General features: G+C 38.0%; 1 protein-coding gene across 1 annotated transcript in view; it reads left to right on the forward strand.

The window, feature by feature from the left end:
• The window catches only part of LRP1B (LDL receptor related protein 1B), an 875,307-nt gene that overhangs the window by 522,402 nt on the left and 331,144 nt on the right, over positions 1 to 21,761 (forward strand). Inside the window, exons 36-39 of the mRNA XM_030580310.1 lie at positions 7,192 to 7,318; positions 7,469 to 7,620; positions 7,907 to 8,031; positions 11,189 to 11,560. Coding sequence (XP_030436170.1) covers positions 7,192 to 7,318; positions 7,469 to 7,620; positions 7,907 to 8,031; positions 11,189 to 11,560 — 776 coding nt within the window. The remainder of the gene's footprint in view (positions 1 to 7,191; positions 7,319 to 7,468; positions 7,621 to 7,906; positions 8,032 to 11,188; positions 11,561 to 21,761) is intronic.

Below are 21,761 nucleotides of genomic sequence, written 5' to 3' on the forward strand. Positions count from 1 at the left end.
TACAAGAATAGAATGGTGGTGGCACAAAACATTCTTCATATCCATCCACCAATTGCCAAGTGCTGTGGACTATGTGGATGCAATAACAGATCCCCTTACCATCACAGTTGCACAGCTGTTGCCAGCAAAGATGTTCTGGATTGTATAACTGAAACATCAGACAGAAACACTGACCACTACAAAGAATTCTCATCCTACTTTGAAGAAACTATCAACTATGAAAAGGACTTCCTGAGACAAAATATTCTGAATCACACCAGATTGCATTAACTATGTGATAGAATTTAGCTTCATTACACATGGGGAAGCTCAGAGACATAGCTGAGTGACCACATATAAACAGAACCTGTGCCATTCCTGACTGGCAAAGGCCAATGGAGAACAATTGTGTCTATGGTTAATGCATTATAAGTGTCTCTTTGAGAAAATTGAACTTGCCAACCTCCCAGAAAACACAAAAGTCCCTTAGAAAATCATATATACTTCTATATATCCCATTTTCCACAGATTCAACCAACTCCATTATAAGATCACAATACCTACAGGAAATCAGCTTTTACATTCAGTCAGAGGAGTTCTTCAAAGTGGTGTAAGCCTAGAGTGGTTCTTCCAACTTACTTCTAAGCCTCGACATTCAGTTAGCATCAGTGATGGAAAAGAGTTCTGAAACTGTTTTATTTTCCTCCTGGATAAGGATCTAATGATAGTGATGTATGTATTCTTCAACTTGAATTATTATAATTCATTATATCTTGGGTTGAAGGTGGAAGCAACCAGAGGTTTCAGCTAGTTCAGAATCTCAAAGTCTGCCTCCTCAACATGACATAACTCCGGTGTTCAGATAACTCCATTGATGGTCTGTCTACTTCTGCTGACAGTTCAAGGCCTTGTTTCTTGTCTTCAGAACAACTAAGAGATCAGAACCCAGCTATGTGAATGACAACATCTCTATCTATGAATTGCCAGGACAGCTGCACTTCTCTGGGACAAAGCACCTCAAAAAGCCCCGAATGAAGCACAGTAGAGTCAGATAAAGTACTCTTGCCCCAAGGGGCTCTTGTGTTGAAACAAGCTCCAACTTCAGGGCAAATGTTTTAATGAAAATGTGACCACCATTATTTATATATTCCTCAAGTAGAATGACTTATGCCCAATAGGGAAAACTCATAGGAAGTCTCTGTGAAGTCTAATAGGGACCTTATTGTGCAGATTTATTTTACCTGGGGAGTGCCTGCAGATTGCAGTAGTGAGCTCTATAAATAAATCCCCCACCTAAAAGAGTTTGGAAGTGTAGGAAAAGAAACAGTCAGCTACTCCTGAGTATTTGGGGAGGAGAGAGGGATTGTAGCCCCAATCTTCATTCTGCAGAGACATCTAAAATCTGAAACCTGCTTATGGGGAGGGTGGATCCAGCGGCCTTGAGTGGGAATGAATGTTAAGGAGCTTGTTCTTTCACTTAAACCTGGAACCAGGCGTGTGTGTTTTGGGTTTCCAATGCGAACATTTTTCACAGGCTGGCTCCTGACTCTGTCTCCAGTTTTAACTTAACAAAGGAATAACCCCCAAATGGCCATAGAAGGAGGTAAAAGAGAAATGGCAGTACTAAAACTGAGAATTTCCTTGATTGCTATACTAGGCGGAAAAATCTTTGTACTAGATTTCTCTGCCTTCTCTGTCTCTCCTCAATCTTAAAATTCTGTGATTTGGTACAATGCAAAAGTAGCTAGTACAACAAGTGGCAGGTGAATTATTGTCTGGAGGATTTTGTTCAGCAATTCCAGGTGAAGTACAAGACAGTAGAAAAAAAAGAGAACAGTGTACTATGTATGAAATGATTTATGAACAAATTCAGTAATGGATAGATTCTGTAGTTTCTACTGTCTTGTTAAGCTTTCTAGGTTTCAGAGTATGTTCAAAATGATTGAGGAAGTGGAGAAGACGAAGGTACATTAATTAGTAAGTGTTCCTCTTGTGGCAAGACAGTATATCCCAATTTGGCTGGATCTCTGTCTTTTATTCTAAGCCTCAAAAATGTCACTTGAGATAAATTCTGAAGTTGTAAACCTATACCCAGCCCCGGACTGCAGATCTGTGGCTTCTTCAGGAAAGAATAAAGTCTCTGTGGCAAAGGCATCTTTTGGATAGGTGGATGGTCGTAATAAATTCTTTATTATGGGAGATGTACGCCTCCTTTCCTCACTCCTCCCCCACTTGCCTTCTTACTAGATAAACCTTGAATAGCTGCTTATACCCCAGCTCTGTGTCAATGAAACCGAAGTTGACAGCTTCAAAAGGGACATGAAAATGACTGTTGTTAAACCCTTATAAGTAAAGCTGCGAGGGAAATTGTTTTCGTATCACTTGAAAATTTTAGAGATGTTGAAAAATTTCTCATTCTGCATTAGGGAGAACTAGAGATCTTCCAATATTTTTTCCACGAAAAAACAGAGTGTGAGCAAAATCACAGAATAGCCAATAGTTCAGTGGTTATAGTACTCATGGGATGTAGGAGGGAGGGGAAAACCAGGTTCAGGCCCCTGTTTTCCCTGAGTGAGTACAACGACGTGTATCTCTTGCATTTGAGTTGTCTCCTAACCATTGGCCTATCAAGCCAGTCTCTCTCTCTCTCTCTCTCTCTCTCTCTGTGGCCCAATTAATATTTAATTAGTTATACAAAGTGCAACAGCTCCAACAGGAGAGAACACAGACTATATCCCATTTGTTAGGGTACTCACCTGTGATATAAGAGAACTGTGTTCAAATCCCTGCTTTCAATCAGGCATCTTCCCGGTCTTCTGCATCCTATATGAATACAGGCAGGTATCACGGGGGTGGAGGGGCTCTCTCTCTTTCTCTGATTTTGAGCAGAAATACCATCATGAATCTGGGAAACATTCCTGAAAATTTTAATCAAAACAGCCCCTTTTAAGTTTGATGAATTGGTGTTTTCTGTCAAAAAACAAATTATCATCAAATTCCCAAACAGCTCTATTTGTTAATTCCACCGGTCACAGCAAAATATAAACCATGTATCATTCAGCCCCTTCTGATAATATTTCTAGATAGTAACATAAACCGTACTGAGTAAGTTCAGAAAGGCACCTTAGACCTATACAGAAATTTGTCTGCCACACCTCACTTATGCCTGGTCTTGGAAAATGATATGGATTTCACTAATTTTGATTTTCTTGGATGAAGCCAAGGAGAAGGTTCCTGATTAGTTTAGGTCAGGGGTAGGCAACCTATGGCATGAGTGCAGAAGGCGGCACATGAGCTGATTTTCAGCGGCACTCACACTGCCTGGGTCCTGGCCACTGGTCTGGGGGGCTCTGCATTTTATTTTAATTTAATTTTAAATGAAGCTTCTTAAACATTTTAAAAACCTTATTTACTTTACATTCAACAATAGTTCAGTTATATGTTATAGAATTATAAAAAGAGACCTTCTACAAATATTAAAATGTATTGCTGGCATGCAAAGCTTTAAATTAGAGTGAATAAATGAAGACTCGGCACACCACTTCTGAAAGGTTGCCGACCCCTGGTTTAGGTATTTTAACTTTACTTACTTATCTAATTCACACTGAAAAATTTCAGAATTACTGAAGACTGATCCCTCTGTCCCATTCAAATTAATCTCAGTTATTTCATATTAACTCAAGTAGGTTAAGCTTAACATCATCTCTTTTCACCCTGTTGTTTTAAAGTTAATTAATCCCAGGACAACATCCAATCCCCATCTTGTCCTTCACACAAATGTGCTTACGTAGTTAACTTTGCCTTATCAGTAAGGTAAGTTTTATTGGAAGTTCTAAAGTTGTTTCAAAAGTAGTTGCTCTGGCACATCTCTCCTCTCTGTATAGGGAAGTACCATCTTCAGAGATCCACAAGATAAGTACATTGACACCCTTCTGGGAAGGTGCAATACATTTTTCCACATCAGTTAGCAACATCTATTCTCTGTCATTCTGCTAGTGTTTTGATAGTGTATTTCAGGGCTTCTTCCCTACAAACTTCTGGTTAAGAGTCCCAAATGAATTTTTACCTTGCTAGATATGGTTTTTGTGTGTAACTGAAGTTGTCTCAGACAAGTAGTTAGCATTCTAAGAGAAAAACTAACAAGTGTTTAGTCAAACTAAAGAATGAAGAACTGTTTTTTCTGAAGTCAGCATTCAATCTAACATCTATGTCAAGAAAATAATGCTGATTAAACATGTGAATACAAGTACAGTTCATTTTGGAGATGCTGATTGCAATTCCATAGTTAAAGGTGAATTGAAAATGTAGTTAAGGTGAATTTTTGATGACTCATTTTTGGAAATTGTGACAGGTTATGTTTCTTTGGGTCCCTCTTTAGCTTAATATCTTAGAAACTTTGAAGTTACCTGATGTAGTTGTTACATTCTGTAGAATAAGATATGTATTATATTTAATATTTGAATAATAAAATATTTTTCTCATATTTGTCATTGCGTCTTTCACTTATGACATGAAGTTTAAAGATGAATGCCTTTTACTATGGACAGGAAAGCTATTTTATTACAAAGAAACTAGTATACAATGCTTTTAGTCAGCATGCCAGTTAAAATGGACCTCCTCTTTGTCTAGCCTCTTACAGCACCCACATTCCTCCTTCCCTACAGTTGTTGCTTCTGGCATCATTCCCTGCAACCCTATTTTAATGCTCCCCCAAAGTCAATTCAGAATCCATATTCTCACACTCTTGCAGATGCATTTGACTAATTTATATTAAATTCATTAATACCTCATTAGCATGCCAAGATATATAAGTGTTGCCAAAATGATAGCCAGATAGAAAACTCTGGTCTTTCTCACTTGTAGGTACAATCTGCCCAAGACAAACCTGGGTCAACTGGGAAGTAGATTGCCTTTACAAGCTTTCATTGATCAAAGAGTATTTGTGCACTCTTTGTGAGTTCAGGAGTACATTTAATAAGTATATAATGTTGCATTTAGTGTGGAGCTACATTTTCAACAACACTGTCCATTTTATATATAGAAAAGAGGAATCTATTATTAAACTCCATTTTGGCATATTCTGAGTTATTGATAGCTATTTGTTTTGAGAATGCTGTCTCTGTAGAAAGTAGTAGTGGACTACTACTTAAGACATAAGGAATCTCTTATTAAAAGAAAGATCCTGCTCATTTCTTGCTAGAGGAAGCAGGAAGAGTTTGAAATCCTTGCTAGTTGGTAGAAACTAATGGTCTAAACATTAAAATATTCTATTCTATGTGTGAACATTTAAACTTCCATATTTCACAATATTAGTTAAAAAAATATCTTTCCTCAACTTCATTTAAGCTGTGCCCAATGTATTAACTATGTTAGTAATTCTTTAGTTAGGACCAGATTGTGGCCCATTCTGCCCAAAGGTGCAGCAGAGTAGAACAGGTGTCATATGTTCCCTCTCTTCCTTTGAGCTGGTGTTCTGTACCACAGCACTCATCTCACAGAAGGAAGCAGGCTCTGTAGACTTGCTACATTCCCTCATTCTGCTCAGAACAGGTTGTAGGCAGAGCTCTGATCTAGGCATCCCTCCTTCCCAGCATGCCCAGTGGTGTAGTCATGAGTAGTTAATTATTGAATGTAATCTCATTTTGTCAAGAAATGGTGAACTAGTATCTTGATCACTCTACTTCTATGTTGTTCCCCTTCCACCAACCTTCTGCCTGTCTTTTGAATATAAGTTTCTTATTTTCAGGGAATATTCCATATTTTTACACTGAAGGTGTCTAATTTATTAAAGGTGCTCCCCATAATAAATACATAAATATTCTATATTTGTATTTTAAGGGAATTCTATTTTTTCTTGCAGTTTCACTATTCTATTGGATAATTAATTATAGGGCTGTGATTTAATGAGGCACCTAGTGTCAATTGACATAGCTCCATAGTCAATAGAGCTATGCTATCTATATCAATTAAGAAACTGTTTTTTATAGTCAGATGCATCCATTACATTTTAATATTGTGTGTGCATGTGTTTGTTTACAGAACATAGATGAGATGTTGTAAGAATATAATTGTTAAAAATGTAAAGCTCTTCAAAAATTACTTAAATATGTTGTAAGTATATGCAAACATAATGTTCTAAAAAGCTGAATTGGTTTTATTATGGTCAGAGCTATGTTATGTGGCTTTTTATTTCTTTTTTTTTGTGCACATATGTGAGTGTATTTATTAATATATATGAAACAGAAAGTATATTCTGTTTGTGAAAACCTTAGCTTCAGACTTTTTTATTTTGATTTTTGTGCTTTTAATACTACAGTAATGCAATTTTCTGCTAAATTTGTTAATAGGATACTAGATCTGTTAAGATATATTCTAATGTGTCTCTGATATGCTTATGTTTTGTCAACATATGGAACTACATCAAAATATTTTTATAACAAGTTTTAAAAAGCAGAAATTGGTCCAATAAAAGATAAATCACCTACCTTGTCTAAAAAAAACCTCACCACCTGTATCTTTGTATCTCAAATCAAAGCATAAAGGGACGAGCACTGCAGTTTTACAAATAAGCTACAGAAATGCAATATATAATTGGCAAATATCACTTCATACTTCATAAAGTAGTGGTATTGGGACCTGATCGAAAGCATATTGAGATCAGTGGAAAAACTCTCATGTCTTCAGGGCCCTTTTGATGAGGCCCTTAATTACCTTAGCACATAGCGGATATCAAAGTTGACCAAGGTTTATTCTTCTCATAGAGCTGAGAAAAGGTTTGCCTTTCTGAGTGTAACTTTTAGCGTTGTGAATAGGACCTAGCAGTCACTATTAACCAGCATCCCAAATGTTTTCATTGATCAGAAACCTGGGAGCAACCCATGAAACTGCCTGAGCTTTTGTATTGATTGCTACATTGTACATTTTTGCCTACCTAGTCATTTGCTAAAAAGTAGAGATATTAAAACAAAAGCTGAGATATCCAGGAGTTGATCAAGCAAGTTGAATAAGATGATTAGTCTCTGTAAAGCATGTTTCATATTTATCTTTAAAAGGACAGCAATGTGTTATTTATGCCAGTTCAATATCAGAATCCTTTGGAGTTTTATATTTGTAAACATTGATTTTATATGAACTACACTTATATTTTGTTGCCAAATATATGCCAGTCTGAACATGTTCATCTGTTTATTGTGAAATTCTGCAATATTTTAGGTATTTGTTCTGGACAGAATGGGGACAGACTCCCTGCATAGGCAGGGCACGGTTAGATGGGTCTGAGAAGCTTGTGCTTGTGAGCTTGGAGATTGCCTGGCCTAATGGAATCTCCGTTGACTATGAGGTGTGTTCCTGTATCTTCCACTACATATTAAATGTGCATTAAATATATTGCATTACAAGTTGGTCTTCCACTTTAGCATTCTGTTATTTTCATAATACAATTCTCAGACAAAAATAGATTGTTGAAGTTTACTTTGAAATTGATCTTTAGGAAAATAAATTATACTGGTGTGATGCTCGTACAGACAAGATAGAAAGAATCGACCTTGAGAGTGGAGGGAACCGGGAGATTGTGCTGTCAGGGAGCAATGTGGATATGTTTTCAGTAGCAGTCTTTGGAGCTTACATCTACTGGTCTGACAGGTAATTTATTTTTCCATAAGTATTTGAGTCTCAAAATGTTATTTCAGTGCCAGATACTTCACCCTTGTAGGATTAGCCATTCCGTAGCAAGGTCACAGAAAGAATCTCACAAAGCTATGCAATTTCCACAGAAAAGGTACTTTTGGTATTCAAGGAATATCAATATCACAGAAAAGAGTTGATTTCTTCAGCTTCGGGTAGCCAGCTGTCTGTCGCATTTTAATTACTTGTTTGATTTTAATTATATGAGGGTTGTTGATCAGCCATCTTCAACTGTTTTTGGCAGAGCACATGCTAATGGCTCAATCAGAAGAGGTCATAAGAATGATGCCACAGATGCTGTGACCATGAGGACTGGCCTGGGAATAAACCTAAAAGAAGTGAAAGTCTTTAACAGACAACGAGAAAAAGGTTTGCTCTTGCTAATTATATTAATAATGACCTTAATATCCTGTTATCCTTTTTATGTATTATTTTTGGATAATGTGAAAAGCAAAATCATTCTTGTTTTTATGAAAGTTTTTTTTTAATTCTCCCTATTGTTCCTTTTTTAAATTATAATTTTCTAACAGTGTTACTGAAGAAAATATATGAAACAAAATCCCCCCATCACTCTTTCAATAGTTAAACAAAACAAAAAAAGCCAAAACCATGTGTCTGAGTAGGACATAGGCCTTAAACTGATGTAAAATAAGCAACATGGATACCTGGCACTTGTCCATCACAAGTCAATGATTAAAAATTATCCAGTACCCTGTGGCAAGCCTAAGGTATGAATGAAAGAGATCAAGGGAAACTCCGAATTCCAAATTTCATGTTTTACTCTAGACCATAATTCTTTTCCCTGAAAAAGAAAAGGTTGGAATTAGTACCAAAATTGTGAGATCACCATCAAGTGAGAACTTCCTCAGAGTGAGCCTAATATCAGCTTGTTTGGGGAAACCTGGCAGCCTGCCTTCCAATTGCCAGGTGGCATTAAGGATCAATCAGTAATGAATCAATTCCATGCTAACTGATTTTATTAGACAGCCAAAGCTCAAAGCTTCCTGATCATCCGTAACAACTTAAGGCGGTGGATAGGTTGACATTGATTTCAGTGGCCTTTGGATCAAGCTGTTGGTGAGCAAAGCTGACCAGAATTTTAGCAGAGATTATATTTGTCTCCTCCAAACAGTTACCACAAAAACACAGTGAATCCAGTCTAAATTGTGCACGCACACCCAAGTACATGTAAAGTTGAAATTAATAAGGTTTGCCTGTGATAAGACCATGTCTCTGGTGTTCCTGGCATCCACAAAGTGCTGTAATTAAAATATTACACATCATGGAATCTGTTATGCCTTTTAGAGGATCTGGTGTTTTGTTTTTTGTTTTTTTTGTGGGTTTGTTTTTTCATGCATATGATAGACATAATGCTTACAGTAAATAGCACTGCCTATTTTTAAGGAAAAAAGTTTTCTAACATAGTATATTTTCATTATTTTTAAAAAGATGTTTTAGTGATTTAGACTAGAAAACTCTCTTTTGGACAATTTGCCATTGTTAGGGCTATGTACGTATGATTTCAGAAGATTAAAGAGATAATATTTTGTGGACTTAAAAAAAAATCCCTCACTCATCTTTAACTGTTTTTTTTTTTAAGTGAGCTTAGAAGGAGTTAATGTCTGCTTTCTTGGAAGGGCTTTGTTTATAATAGAGCCAAAAATATAGAAACATTTGGTTGAAAAATAGTCTTTTAAAAAAAAAAAAAAAAGATTTTAACTAGCTCTTTAAAGAGATACTAGTGATAGGTGAGACAGTTATTGGAAAAAAATAAAATGATAAAAAATCTTTTGGTGTTAATTTGAAAAACGTGTTTTATTACAGTTGAATGATTTTACTAGGCTACAAATGTTAAATGTCTTCTGGAGGGGTTGTCGCTGAGCCACAAAGGCAAAGGGGGAAAAATGGGAAAAATAGTTTTGGATTTTTTTCTCTCATTTAAATTATTATTATTATTATTTAATATGTAGCTAAAATAGTTAAATGAAGTTTTAAAATGGAATTAGCTTGCTTCATGACCTGTCTAGCACTAAGAAAAAAACATGTGACAAGTTATTAATCCTCATTTCTCTCCCCCAAACATCTGTTTTATCCTTTCCAAAGTACAAATCCTGCACTATGATGTGCAAGCAAACTTCTGTCCTTGCATCAGTGAAATTCTGCATGGTTTCAGGATCATGGCCTTAGTGAATAACATTATAATGGTATTTATAATCAATGAACTATAGAAGAAATAAAGTTTACTTTAAATACCATTATAATGTGTGTATATATATAGAGAAAGAGAAATATAGGAATCTATAGAAGTTTGAGAAAAAAATCTCTCATGACTTACTTAGCCTACTAATACTTTAAAGAACCATCAAAAAATCTGATAAAAATGGTGTACAAATAACTCTCCACAATGTTTTCATTTTATTTTACTATAGTTATCTCCTTAGGGGCAAAGATATGTGTAATAACTTTCAAGTTTTTTCTAACTTTATCTTAGCAAAAAGAAATGGTGACAATGTTTATACCCATAAAAGAGCCATTGTTTTCACTGAGAAGGATACCCAGCTTAAAATATAGCAATTAAATAAATAAATAAATATATAAATCAATAGATATGTTTAAAATAAATATGTCCTGAGTTACATGACAAATTTTGTGGTTTTACAACCACAAAACTACTTTTTTTAAAAAAGTTTTTTTTCTCCACTGTTGTGTGGAAAACTCTCACAAATGGAAAAGTAACTATACTGTGAATCAAATTGACTATACCGAAAATGCTGTCAAATGCACAAAGTAAACTATGGAAGCTAGTGAAACAGACTACATACAAAGTACTGAAAAACCAGACAAAAATACTTTCTCTGCAATTTCTGACAGTTTTGTAATCTTTGATGTCATAAAATCACACAGAAGTTGTTATTTTGATGATAATTCCTTAACTGTACATTTGGTAGGGGGAATTTTTTTAAGTTAGCAATCAAAGGAATTGAAAATAAAATGTTAGCAAATAGCTATACATCTAAACATTGAGAAATGGCACAATAAAATATTGGTAATGTATCTTTCTGTATGTTGATATATTTTTAATTTTTGGTAGAAGATATATACAAATTTCTGAAACAAATTATTGTAACCTAAGGAAATCGAAAGTTGGTTTTTTTTGCAAGTAACATTTTTTTAAACAACTTCTCTTAAAAACTGTTGAAAAAGTTAATAAAATTCACAGATTTTCAACTCCTTAAGATTGAGTAATTACGTATTCTATATTTAGAAAATATGTACTGTTACCATTTGAAAATAACATTAATTATCCATGCTCATAAATTCATTTTTAAAAATTAGTTTAGGGTGGTGGTCAGAATTTTGAGAACTAAACAATAATGGTTCTTTTTTACTTTAATAGTGCTCTGTTACATTAACAAATATAACACAAATGGTTACATCAAAGAATCCTTTGTATGCTTATTAAAAGCTTATTCTGATTTAAGTCAACCGCGACAGTTACCAAAGCCAGAGTAATTTTTTCTTACAGGTACTAATGTTTGTGCCAAGAGCAATGGTGGATGTCAGCAACTTTGTCTGTATCGAGGAAATACACAGAGAACGTGTGCTTGTGCACATGGCTATCTTGGAGAGGATGGAGTTACTTGTCTGAGACATGAAGGTTACTTGCTGTATTCAGGAAGGACGATATTAAAAAGTATACATCTTTCAGATGAAACCAATTTAAATTCACCAGTAAGGCCATATGAAAATCCAGACTACTTCAAAAATGTGATAGCATTGGCTTTCGACTACAACCTGAAAGGAACGGGTACTAACCGTATCTTCTTTAGTGATGCACATTTTGGAAATATACAACTTATTAAAGACAACTGGGCTGGCAGAAAAGTGATAATTGAAAGTAAGTAAACATTTATTTGTAATTCCTTTATTTGTATTGGTAACCCTTATTAAATAGGGATTTGATTACACTTGGTTTTACTTGATTACACTTGGTTGGGTACAACTAATGAAAGCATACTATACTGTAACATATATAACACAGCTATAATAAGTAATAAAATCATCTATCTACATATTGCAGACTCAATTATTTTGTGGTATTATAGCTTCAAAGTCACCTACTCTGTGCTATTTATGTGATATACAGGGTGTACAAACCTAAAGAGCAGTTAGGTATTTATAGTGCAGTTGGAGAATTATGAAATTGTTGATTACCATTTACAATTTACATTTCAATAGAGTTTATTTCTGCCATTTAATATTTCTAGTTCACTTCATAAGAACCTGTATACACTCATCAACAAATCTATTATGTTTCAAAGTTGCACTTAATAATGTGCCTATGAACTTTTGATATTAGCCAAACATCAGGCAAAAGAAAGGACTCAACTTTTCAAAGAAATTGTGAGTGAACATGCAGATTTCATAGTCTGTGAAAACAGGATGATGCAATATAACAAATTAAAATAGGACATATTGTAAAGACTAGTCTTCTGGGTTTCTGTGCATTTCCATTTGTGGATGTGGTGCTCCTCGGGCTGAGCTGTGTAATTGCCTTGAAAAGCTATTTGTTGGGGGAATGGATGAGATATGCATCTTCTGTAAGGGTGACATCATTACCCTGTTCTGTATAAGAGTGTACACCCCCCAACCACCTCATTTGCTTTGCTGCTGTCACGGAGAGAAAATGGTATTCACCCTAGTGTCAGGTTAAATTATTTATTTATGTATTATTGATTTATTGATTTAATTATTTGTATTACTATACAATTATTCCCAGTAGTGGACCAAGACCCCATTGCGCTAGGCACTGTACAAACACAGAACAAAAAGACAGTCCCTGTCTCAAACAGTTTACAATCTAAGTTCTTCTCTTAATCTAGTGTATGATTATTTTCTTGTAGTTAGTACATGTGGAGGAGTAGAGGATAACTTTAGTGTATGTAGCCTGCCTTTGTATCAGGCTCCTTCAGCTTCTCACTGGTGCCATGTCAGGCCCAGAGCTCTGTAGGGGCTCCAAGATGTGTGTCTCCTGCCCAGTGATCATACCAAAGACCAATGCCTGTATCCTGTATCTATGCCTGGACACAATCCATTTGGTAACCCAGTACACATTTTGCCATGCCTTCACTCCCAGAACAGGAATGGAGGGACACTTGTGGCTACAAGTTCATTTGGCTTCTTGGTGCCTACTCCAGGACCATCCAGCATACCAAGTGCAGCCTTCATGCTGAATTCCTCTCATTCAGGATTCAAGACTGATTTTGTTGCTCTGGCCTTATCATAGCTTTCTTTCACAGGGCTGGAACCAGACTCAACTCTGCCATCTACTGGTACCATCTGACACCACTGGTAATGGTTAAGTCAAAAAAAGCACTGAAGACCTAGCCATTACCATCTATTAAGGCCTCAATAGCCTTAGTGAGGATGCAGGAAGCAGTCTCCTCTCTGTCTGATTCTTACTTGTCATCATTACCCCTGGCATCAACTCTCCATCACTGATACAGATGTCTTGACATTGCCAGTACTTGCAGGTGCCCATCAGGGTTTTAAAAAAAAAAGGGAGAGGAGGAAACACTTGTCCTCACAAGATAAGCATAAGCAAAAGAAAAAGAGGAAACACCGTCTCTCTCCAAATTCATGCTGTCTGACCTAAGAGGATCCCAGAGACTCAAACAGTACCACTGTCACCCTCTTCTGACGTCAGACATCTCAGAACTAACTAACTTGGACTCCTCACCAGTTCAGATGCTGGAAACACCTTTAATTTCTCCATGTCTGAGGTGCTGACCACTATCCAGGCTACTAGCAGCCCAACTGCATGGATTTCTGCTGTTTGACTTTGTGCCTTTATCAACTTGTTCTGCATTCCACCTCAGACACACTACACCTAGCAATGTGGACGATAACCTGCTATTAATGTCAACATTTCCTACTGTCACAGGGTTCAGGCCAGTGTCTTACAGGAAGGTTTCATGTTAAAATGCTATGAACAAAAGTGGAAATGGTCTGCTATCTGGCCTACTGGTAAAGGACTCACTAGCTTCGGCTGGGGTCCCTGCAGTGATAAATTTCATTTTACACCTTAAGTCTTGGGGCTTGGGCTTAATTTTAACATCCTTAAATGTCCATATAGCAGCAATTTCTGTTCATCACAATTAAATTAAGGACAAACCCCTTCTTCTCTCACCCAAAAGTCTCTTGGTCTCATATGGGTATGGTAAATTATGCTTCCTCAATCAGGAAACTTCAGCCTTCATGGGTGTTGAATCTTGCCCTAACAAAGCTGACGGGGCTTCCTAATGAGCATCTTGCACAACTCTCTAGAATATTTCTCAATTTCAAAATGACCTTCCTAATAACAATTACATCTGCTAGGAAAGTAAATGAGTTTAATGTTTTGATGACCACACCATCTTACACTGTGGCCCACAAGAGCAAAGACAGCATGTGACCCCATTCCAGCAAATCTAGGTGTCAGTGCATCCCTGCATCAGAGATCGGAGATTTCTCATAGCGGTACTCAGCTGGGGGAAGGGCGCGCACAGGAGTCATCTTGTGCAACTGTTGGCACCTCCTGTAGCGTGCTTTCCCAACCGTCCCCTCAGTTCCTTCTCAGCCATCCTTGGCTGCAGACAGAGCTCTGTGGCAGTGCTCTTTGATATCTTCTGAGGAAAAAAAGTTACAAGTTACATAGGAACTTATTTTTAGTCTATACTTAGCTACATTGTTTAGTTAGTCTTAGTCTGTACATAGTTACATAGTTTCCTTAGTTCCTCTTAGAGGTTTTTCTTCAAAAAGAAAAAGTCTACCGCTATGACACCAGATGACCTGAAACAGTTCCAAAAGCTCTTCAAAAGAGTAGCAAACAGCCATGAAATTGAATACATGAGGTGCAGGAGAAAAAACTTAAGTTGTTAAAAATCTTACAACCGGCATCATCGACCAAGATTGCCCTCTCCATAGATGAGGCTGTAATGGAGCCTGCGGAGGTAATATGGCAAACACTAGCATCAGCATCACTCACCAACAAAAGGGCTGACAGAAAATACTTTGTTCCAGCCAAAGGCATGGAATTTTTGTTTTCACACCCTCAAGCCTGTTCTCTGGTAGTAGAGGCTGCTAATCAGTGCAATGAACAGCCTCATTTCCGCTCCTCACTGCAAGATAAAGAACACAAGAGACTGGACCTCTTTGGGTGGAAAGTTTACTCGTCAGCCACCCTTCTGCTTAGAGTTGCCGACTATTCTGCTCTACTAGCAAATTACGACTACTCTACTATAATAAAATACAAGAGCTCGTGGAGGACTTCCCCAAGCATAAATGTTCTCAACTCAATGCCATTATTAACGAGGGTCAGTTAATAGCCCGCACAACGCTGCAAGCCTCAATGGATGTAGCGGACACAGCTGCCCGAACAACCGCAACAGCTGTGGTTATGAGAAGAACATCATGGTTGCAGGCTTTGGGAATTCTAAAAGAACTACAGCTAAATGTGGAGGACCTCCATACCATGGCCTCCGAGTGATGCTGTGTACACAAGTCATACACCCACTGCTGACAAACGCCCTCACTTTACACCATACCAGAGGTCACGAGACACCCCGTTTAACCATCAACCACCATGATACTTCATTCAGAACAGACCCAAACAACAGAGACGATGAGCTCCACAGAACTAGACCTTGTCCATCCATCCACATCTAAGCCACAATTTTGAAGTTTTGGTTGAGGATATGCACTATCCCCCCACACCTCTAGCGCCAACAGATACCCCATCCTACAGTTTTGGTCACTGCCTATGCCCGTTTTACCAAGCCTGGGCTGTGATAACCACAGATCAGTGTGTTTTGGAGATCATACAATCCGGCTACAGCATTCCTTTCACAGCCATTCCCCTTCCTCTTCCCCCTTCCCCGTCCCTCTTCAGGGACCCCTCTCATGGGGAGGGGGGGAAAACTGGTTTGCACCTCTTGACCTCCAAGATGCATACTTCCATATTACAATACATCCTGCCCACAGATGGTTCCTGAGGTTCATAGTAGGACCCAACCACTACCAATACAGGGTCCTTCCCTTTGGACGGTCCACTGCTCCCTGCATATTCTCAAAAATGCTCACGGTAGTAGCAGCACCTTTACGACACAAAGGAATCATAATCTTCCCCTATCTGGACGATTGCCTTCTCAAGGATGCCAACCGACAAGAAACGGCAGGCATGCTGAAGACCACAATAGAGGTATTTCACCAGCTAGGTCTTCAGATAAATTAAAAGAAATCCACCCTGGAACCAACCCAGCGATTGGAGTTTATCAGAGCTGAGCTAGGCTCCATACAAACCAAACCATCAGCCCACAAACTTCAGTGAGGACATGCCTTCATATTCTGGGACATATGGTAGCTATAAATTTTGTAGTAAAGTATGCCAGACTCCATATCCGCTGTCTGCAGCACTGGTTGAGCATAGTCTATGCATCCAGGAAACACTCTCTCAAGAGACATGTGACACTACCGTCAAGGGTTATCCTCTCCCTACAATGGTGGATACTGCTGGGGAGTGTATGCTCTGGGATTCCCTTTCAACAAGACCCACCATCAGTGACTATTCCAACAGATGCCCCCCTGATAGGTTGGGGTGCCCACTTGGGTCAGCACAATGTGCAAGGCAAGTGGTCTGCGATGGAAACCCAACTACTTATCAAGCTTCTGGAACTCTGTGTGGCACACAATGCATGCCGACACTTCCTCCCACTCAGATGAGAAACCTCAATCTCTATTCTCACCGACAATGTAGCGTGCATGTTTTACATCAATTGCCAAGGAGGAGCCAGGTCTCACTCACTATGCATAGAAGACATGAATTTATGGAACTTCTGCATCTGCAACAATGTAAACATCACAGCATCATACCTACCAGGGTGCCAAAACACTACAGCTGACAACCTCAGCAGGCACTTCTCACAGGAACATGAGTGGGAAATCCACAGCAGTGACTCCTGACAGCTGGCCTTGGCTCTAGCCACTAGGCAAGCCACCCATGATCCAGCTCTGACATTATGCACAGATCACTTAACCATTCCACATCCACTGCCCCATGAATGGAATGGAGAAAAATGGTATTTAGGTGCCCAGGAATCTCTGAGGGGCTTTGGCCATGCAGAAGTGGTCAATCAAATCCAGGCGGAGAACATGGTTTTGTGGGACCAACTGGCACAGCTGTTTGCAGAAAATCAAATCTTTCATGACCAGGTAGACAAACAAGACGGGCAAGCAGGAAATGCCACATCCAGGTCTGTGTGATGTCACCAGAACTTTTTTCCTTTTCTGAGTACACCCAGAACAACCTAGTGTCTCCTGCTGGGGCTCCGGTCCTCTTTGTAAAGAGAAAAGATGAGTCCCTATGTCTCTGTGTACGCTACTGGGCACTACATCAAGTGATGGTTCAGAACCAATGTCCCTTTCCACTGATCGTTATCTCCAACTTAATGGCTGAGCTAACAGCCATATTGCTGGCACTAACTTGGGCCTCATATGAGCAGCCAGCTGTCATGACCATCCTGTCTGATTCTTTATCAGTGCTGCAGGCACTTTACAATGGCAAGTCTGACAGCCAAAATGATATACTGCTAGAAACTGAATTGGTGCAATTGGATATTGCCAAGAGTAAGAATATGAATCTCGACACATGTAGGGGTAGCTTGTATCAAACTGGCAGACAAAAAATGCCATTAAGCACAAAAAAATTGACCTGGATATCCCTTTAAAGCAAACTGGAATTAAACAATTAATCAAAATGAGCTGAGGAAGGAATGACAAGAACTGTGTCCACATGAAATGAAGGGAGGTGGAAATCCATGAAATATACCCAATACTTGAAAATGGTGATATTAATTTAAGGCCCTGAGAGAGAGAATATATTGGATCTATTCAGAATTTTAAAAGGTCATTATGTATTAAATAGTAACCTATTTCTAGTAAACAGGAGGATGGACTATGCAAAACATGTAGAATCCAGGAAATGCTAGATCATCTCTTATGAAATTGTAAAGACCATACGGAAAGACCAGTGAAGGCAGATATTTAAGGCCTCTGAATTTTCCATATAAGTAACAAAAAATTATTTGCAATACCTGTCTAGAATACAAGAGGTCTCTAACGAACCAAAAGTTTTTTGTAGATGAGGAGAAAGCCCATAGAATGGCTTTATATCAGGGGTTCTCAAACTGCGGGTCAGGAGGTTATTACATGGAGGGATGCAAGCTTTCAGCCTCCACCCCAAACCCCGCTTTGCAGCCAGCATTTATAATGGTGTTAAATATATAAAAAAGTGTTTTTAATTTATTGGGGGGGGGGTCGCACTCAGAGGCTTGCTGTGTGAAAGGGGTAACAAGTATAGAAGTTTGAGAACCATTGCTTTATATGAAGAAGCCCAGGGAGGTGGCACTAAGGAGTCTGGCGACGTGACTATTTCTTCTAGGGTCCTGAACTGGAATCAGGTGTAGAGGCTGGGCCTGGGTTTTGCTATCACTCAATGTCAAGTTGGCACGAAGCCCTGAGAAGAAGATATGGGCTACTGGAAGCCCTGAGAAAAGAGTGTTCACTGGGCCCAGAATCCAAGGCATCAGACAGGAAGGAGATATCCACCATTTGTTTTTGTTGGTCTTTCTTTTTACAGTAGAAAGGGTGGAACTAAACATGGCCTGACTGGAGATCTGAATAATGAGAACAGGCAGACAATCATGAGGCTGGAGCAGCCATTGGTGGGGATGTTAGAGAAGACAGTTTATTATGTTATGTGCAGCCACAAGGGGGCATTCCTGCAGTGTCTCAACTCTGCCGCAGCACCAAACTATCTTCGTTCATCTCTTTCAATGCAAATTTCAACGTAACCTTCACTATGAACCCATGGCTGGAGCTTCCATGGTTATTTTATTTCCACTATCACCAAAATATACTAAGCATTGTATGAGATAGAATTGGAGACCTTTCAATTCTCTCTCTCTTGGACAATATTATAGGTAGGCTTGGCAGAGTTCAATTGTTATTATTGTATAATTTCAACACATAATAGTGTTATACATTTTTATCTATTTAAATTTGCACATTTGAACAAAATTATGAGGTTTAACCCTGCCCCCCAAGTGTTATTGATTTCAAATTTTCACAGTTATGGGAAGTTACAGGGGTGCAGACAATAGAGGGCAGACATTTATTATTAAATGACAGTAGACATTGAAATTCAACAGATTAAAGTTTTATAAAAATTAAAAGCAAATGGTCAACATCACATGTCAAAATATACGAAGTCAATATCCTTAAATCAAATACTAATAGGTTTTCAAGTAGCATTTTTCTTTCTTTGCCTATCTATCAATTTTGATCATCATTTATGGAAATATTTTTCATTTTGTGTGTGTCCATGAAATCAGCATTTACTGATAAAAATCTAATCCTTCCAATCCTAATTACAGTTAAATCAGTGCTTTATAAGATGTCCCCAGTTACACTATAATACTGTGTATTAAAGTACCTAAAGACACTCTACAAAGCACAGTTCATAGTGTTAAATAAATTAGTGATAAGAGATTCTACCTGGAATTTTAATACTCCTGAATTCATCTATCACTAACAATATTATTCTTCTGAACCATTGTATCAGATTAATTTCTTTCTCAATGCAGAAAACTCCAACTGTGTTAATATTGGACATATTTGAAAACCATGTTGTTCCCATACCCACAACACCTGTTTTCTATAAATGCTTAAGTTGTAGTTTCATACTGAATGAAAATAATTTTGTAAGACTACCTATGCTATTGTGTATTTCAGCTGTTCTGAAATATTTTTTCTTTGTCCAATGTCTTTCATATTTTGGGAGGATTTTATGCTCCAGTTTGAAATATTCTTCTCTTCGTTCAGAATCGTTGCACTTGATTCTCCTCTTACACCAGTGTAAATGTGATAATACTCAATTTAAACAATGGAGATATCTTCTGGAGTAGATGGTAAAATGCAGCAATTTGGCGAGGATAGGGCATCTATAAAGAAAACTGAAGGGGTGAGGGAAATGGAAGGAGCAAAGCTGGCTCTGAACCCAGGGGTGATATGTTTTTTTTTCACTATAACGTATTAAAATTGCCTATAAGGTAATGAATTGTTCTGATTTCTGACCTGCTGATTATGTGCTATGAGGAAGAGGTGGTTAGGTGAAAGCAAGCATACAGATTTCAGTAATGGTGATAGGCAAGCAAAAAATAGCATAATAAGATAAAAATTAATGTACCTGTGACAGTAATTAAACCCTCTGGTCCTGCTGAAAACTGAAAACCCAATTAATCAGCAAATATTTTGTAACATGTTTTCTTTGGGCTACAAGAACTCTGAAACCGCACTAAAAATATAATCTAGTGTCGTTCTAGCTCACTGAAAACAGGTCTACAACCCTTTCCAGCTCATTAAGCACACGTCTACAATTCATACAAACCGTAACTCAATATTTAACCGGAAAGGTGAGAACAGAATGGATGATATGCAAGATACTGTTAACTCACATTTCTAGTTCACTGAATTCATACGTACTACTCATAAAGAATCCATTAGCTGTTGTTTCTACTTCACTGACATCAGATCTGCCACTCAAAACCAATGCATTATCAAACATTTTTTGCTCACTGAAAACAGTTACGACATATAAGAGCCCTGTAATGAACAGGTTTCCAGTTCACTAAAAACAGATTTACAACTCACAAGCAACCCATTATCTAATTTTTTTTCAGCTCACTGAAAACAGATTTACTACTCAGAAACAACCCATTATCCAACGTTTCCAGTTCACTGAAAACAGATTTACAACCCCTACACAAACCATTACCTAACCCAGTTCCAACTCACTGAATATTGATTTAGAATTCATAAACAACGCATTATCCGACACATTTTCAGCTCACTGAACAGATTTGCAACTCATAAACAACTCATTATCTAACACATTTCCAGTTCACTGAAAGTAGATTTACAGTGTAAAAACAACCCATTATCTATCATTTTCAGTTCACTAAAAAACAGATTTAGAATCACTAAGATCCCAGTACTAGACAGGATTTCATCTCCATCAGATAAGAAGACCAAAAAACAACTACTTCCCGTGCCCAGCTCCATTTATTTGCTTTTTTTGTTATATCCGATATGTTATGTGTGACTTACATTTGTACATTTTTTTTTTTGCACGTGAATTGTATAGTCTTGGAAGTTGTTTATGGAATGAGATCAGGCAGGTTGAGCAGTATAGTGCTAAAGTTTTCACTTTTGGCCTTGGCTCAGTGACACTGTTGATTCAATAGGAACGTTGTTTTTAATAGCAACTGGATGGGGTTAATTTTCCTTTTCCCTGCTCCTCAGTGTCAATTATTTCTTTTCTTTATCTCTTTTCTCCTTTTCTCTTTTGTAATGTCCCATCCATGACAAAGTGTTGTTTGAGCTATGAATTGCCTGTCAGTGCAATTCTTCCCTCTTTTTGACATATTTTCCCCATTACTGTGACATCACTTATTGTTGTGCAGTTCTATGTCAGTTCTTATATCAAGCTCATGGGTGACACATGAACTGCCCATCTGAGGAGGCTAGCCTCCCATCTGCCTTAGGCCCTGCCCCCACTTCCCCTTCTGCCCAAGACCCCACCCTCACTCTTGCCCAGTAGGGCCAAAGGAGCTCCAAGCTCACACCATGGCCAGAGAAGCCCTGGCCAGCCTGCCCAAGTCACCCTGGTTGGCCCAAGCCCTGGCTGCCCAGAGGAGCTCTGAGCCCCAGGTGTGTTAGTGGAGGTTTGGGGAGGCTTAGCCTGCCTCTGCCTCCATTATGCACTGTCCATGGAGTTCATTGTCATAGTCTTTGAGTGCTTTCCTTTAGTGAATTAAGTAATGTGACTAATATCTTGTATGCATGTTTGTGTGGTTTTGTTCCTCTCATCCTCTCCCCGAGAGGGGGTTGAATGTGCAGTGTAGTGTTTTGATCTAGGATGTTTTTTTTTAATTGCTGTGTATTTATGTTAGAGAAGGTAAGTCAAAGAAATATTCCTTCTGTTTGGCGCAAATGGTGGTGAG

Source organism: Gopherus evgoodei, chromosome 11 (genome assembly GCF_007399415.2).
Source record: "Gopherus evgoodei ecotype Sinaloan lineage chromosome 11, rGopEvg1_v1.p, whole genome shotgun sequence".
NCBI classification, from domain to species: Eukaryota; Metazoa; Chordata; order Testudines; family Testudinidae; genus Gopherus; species Gopherus evgoodei.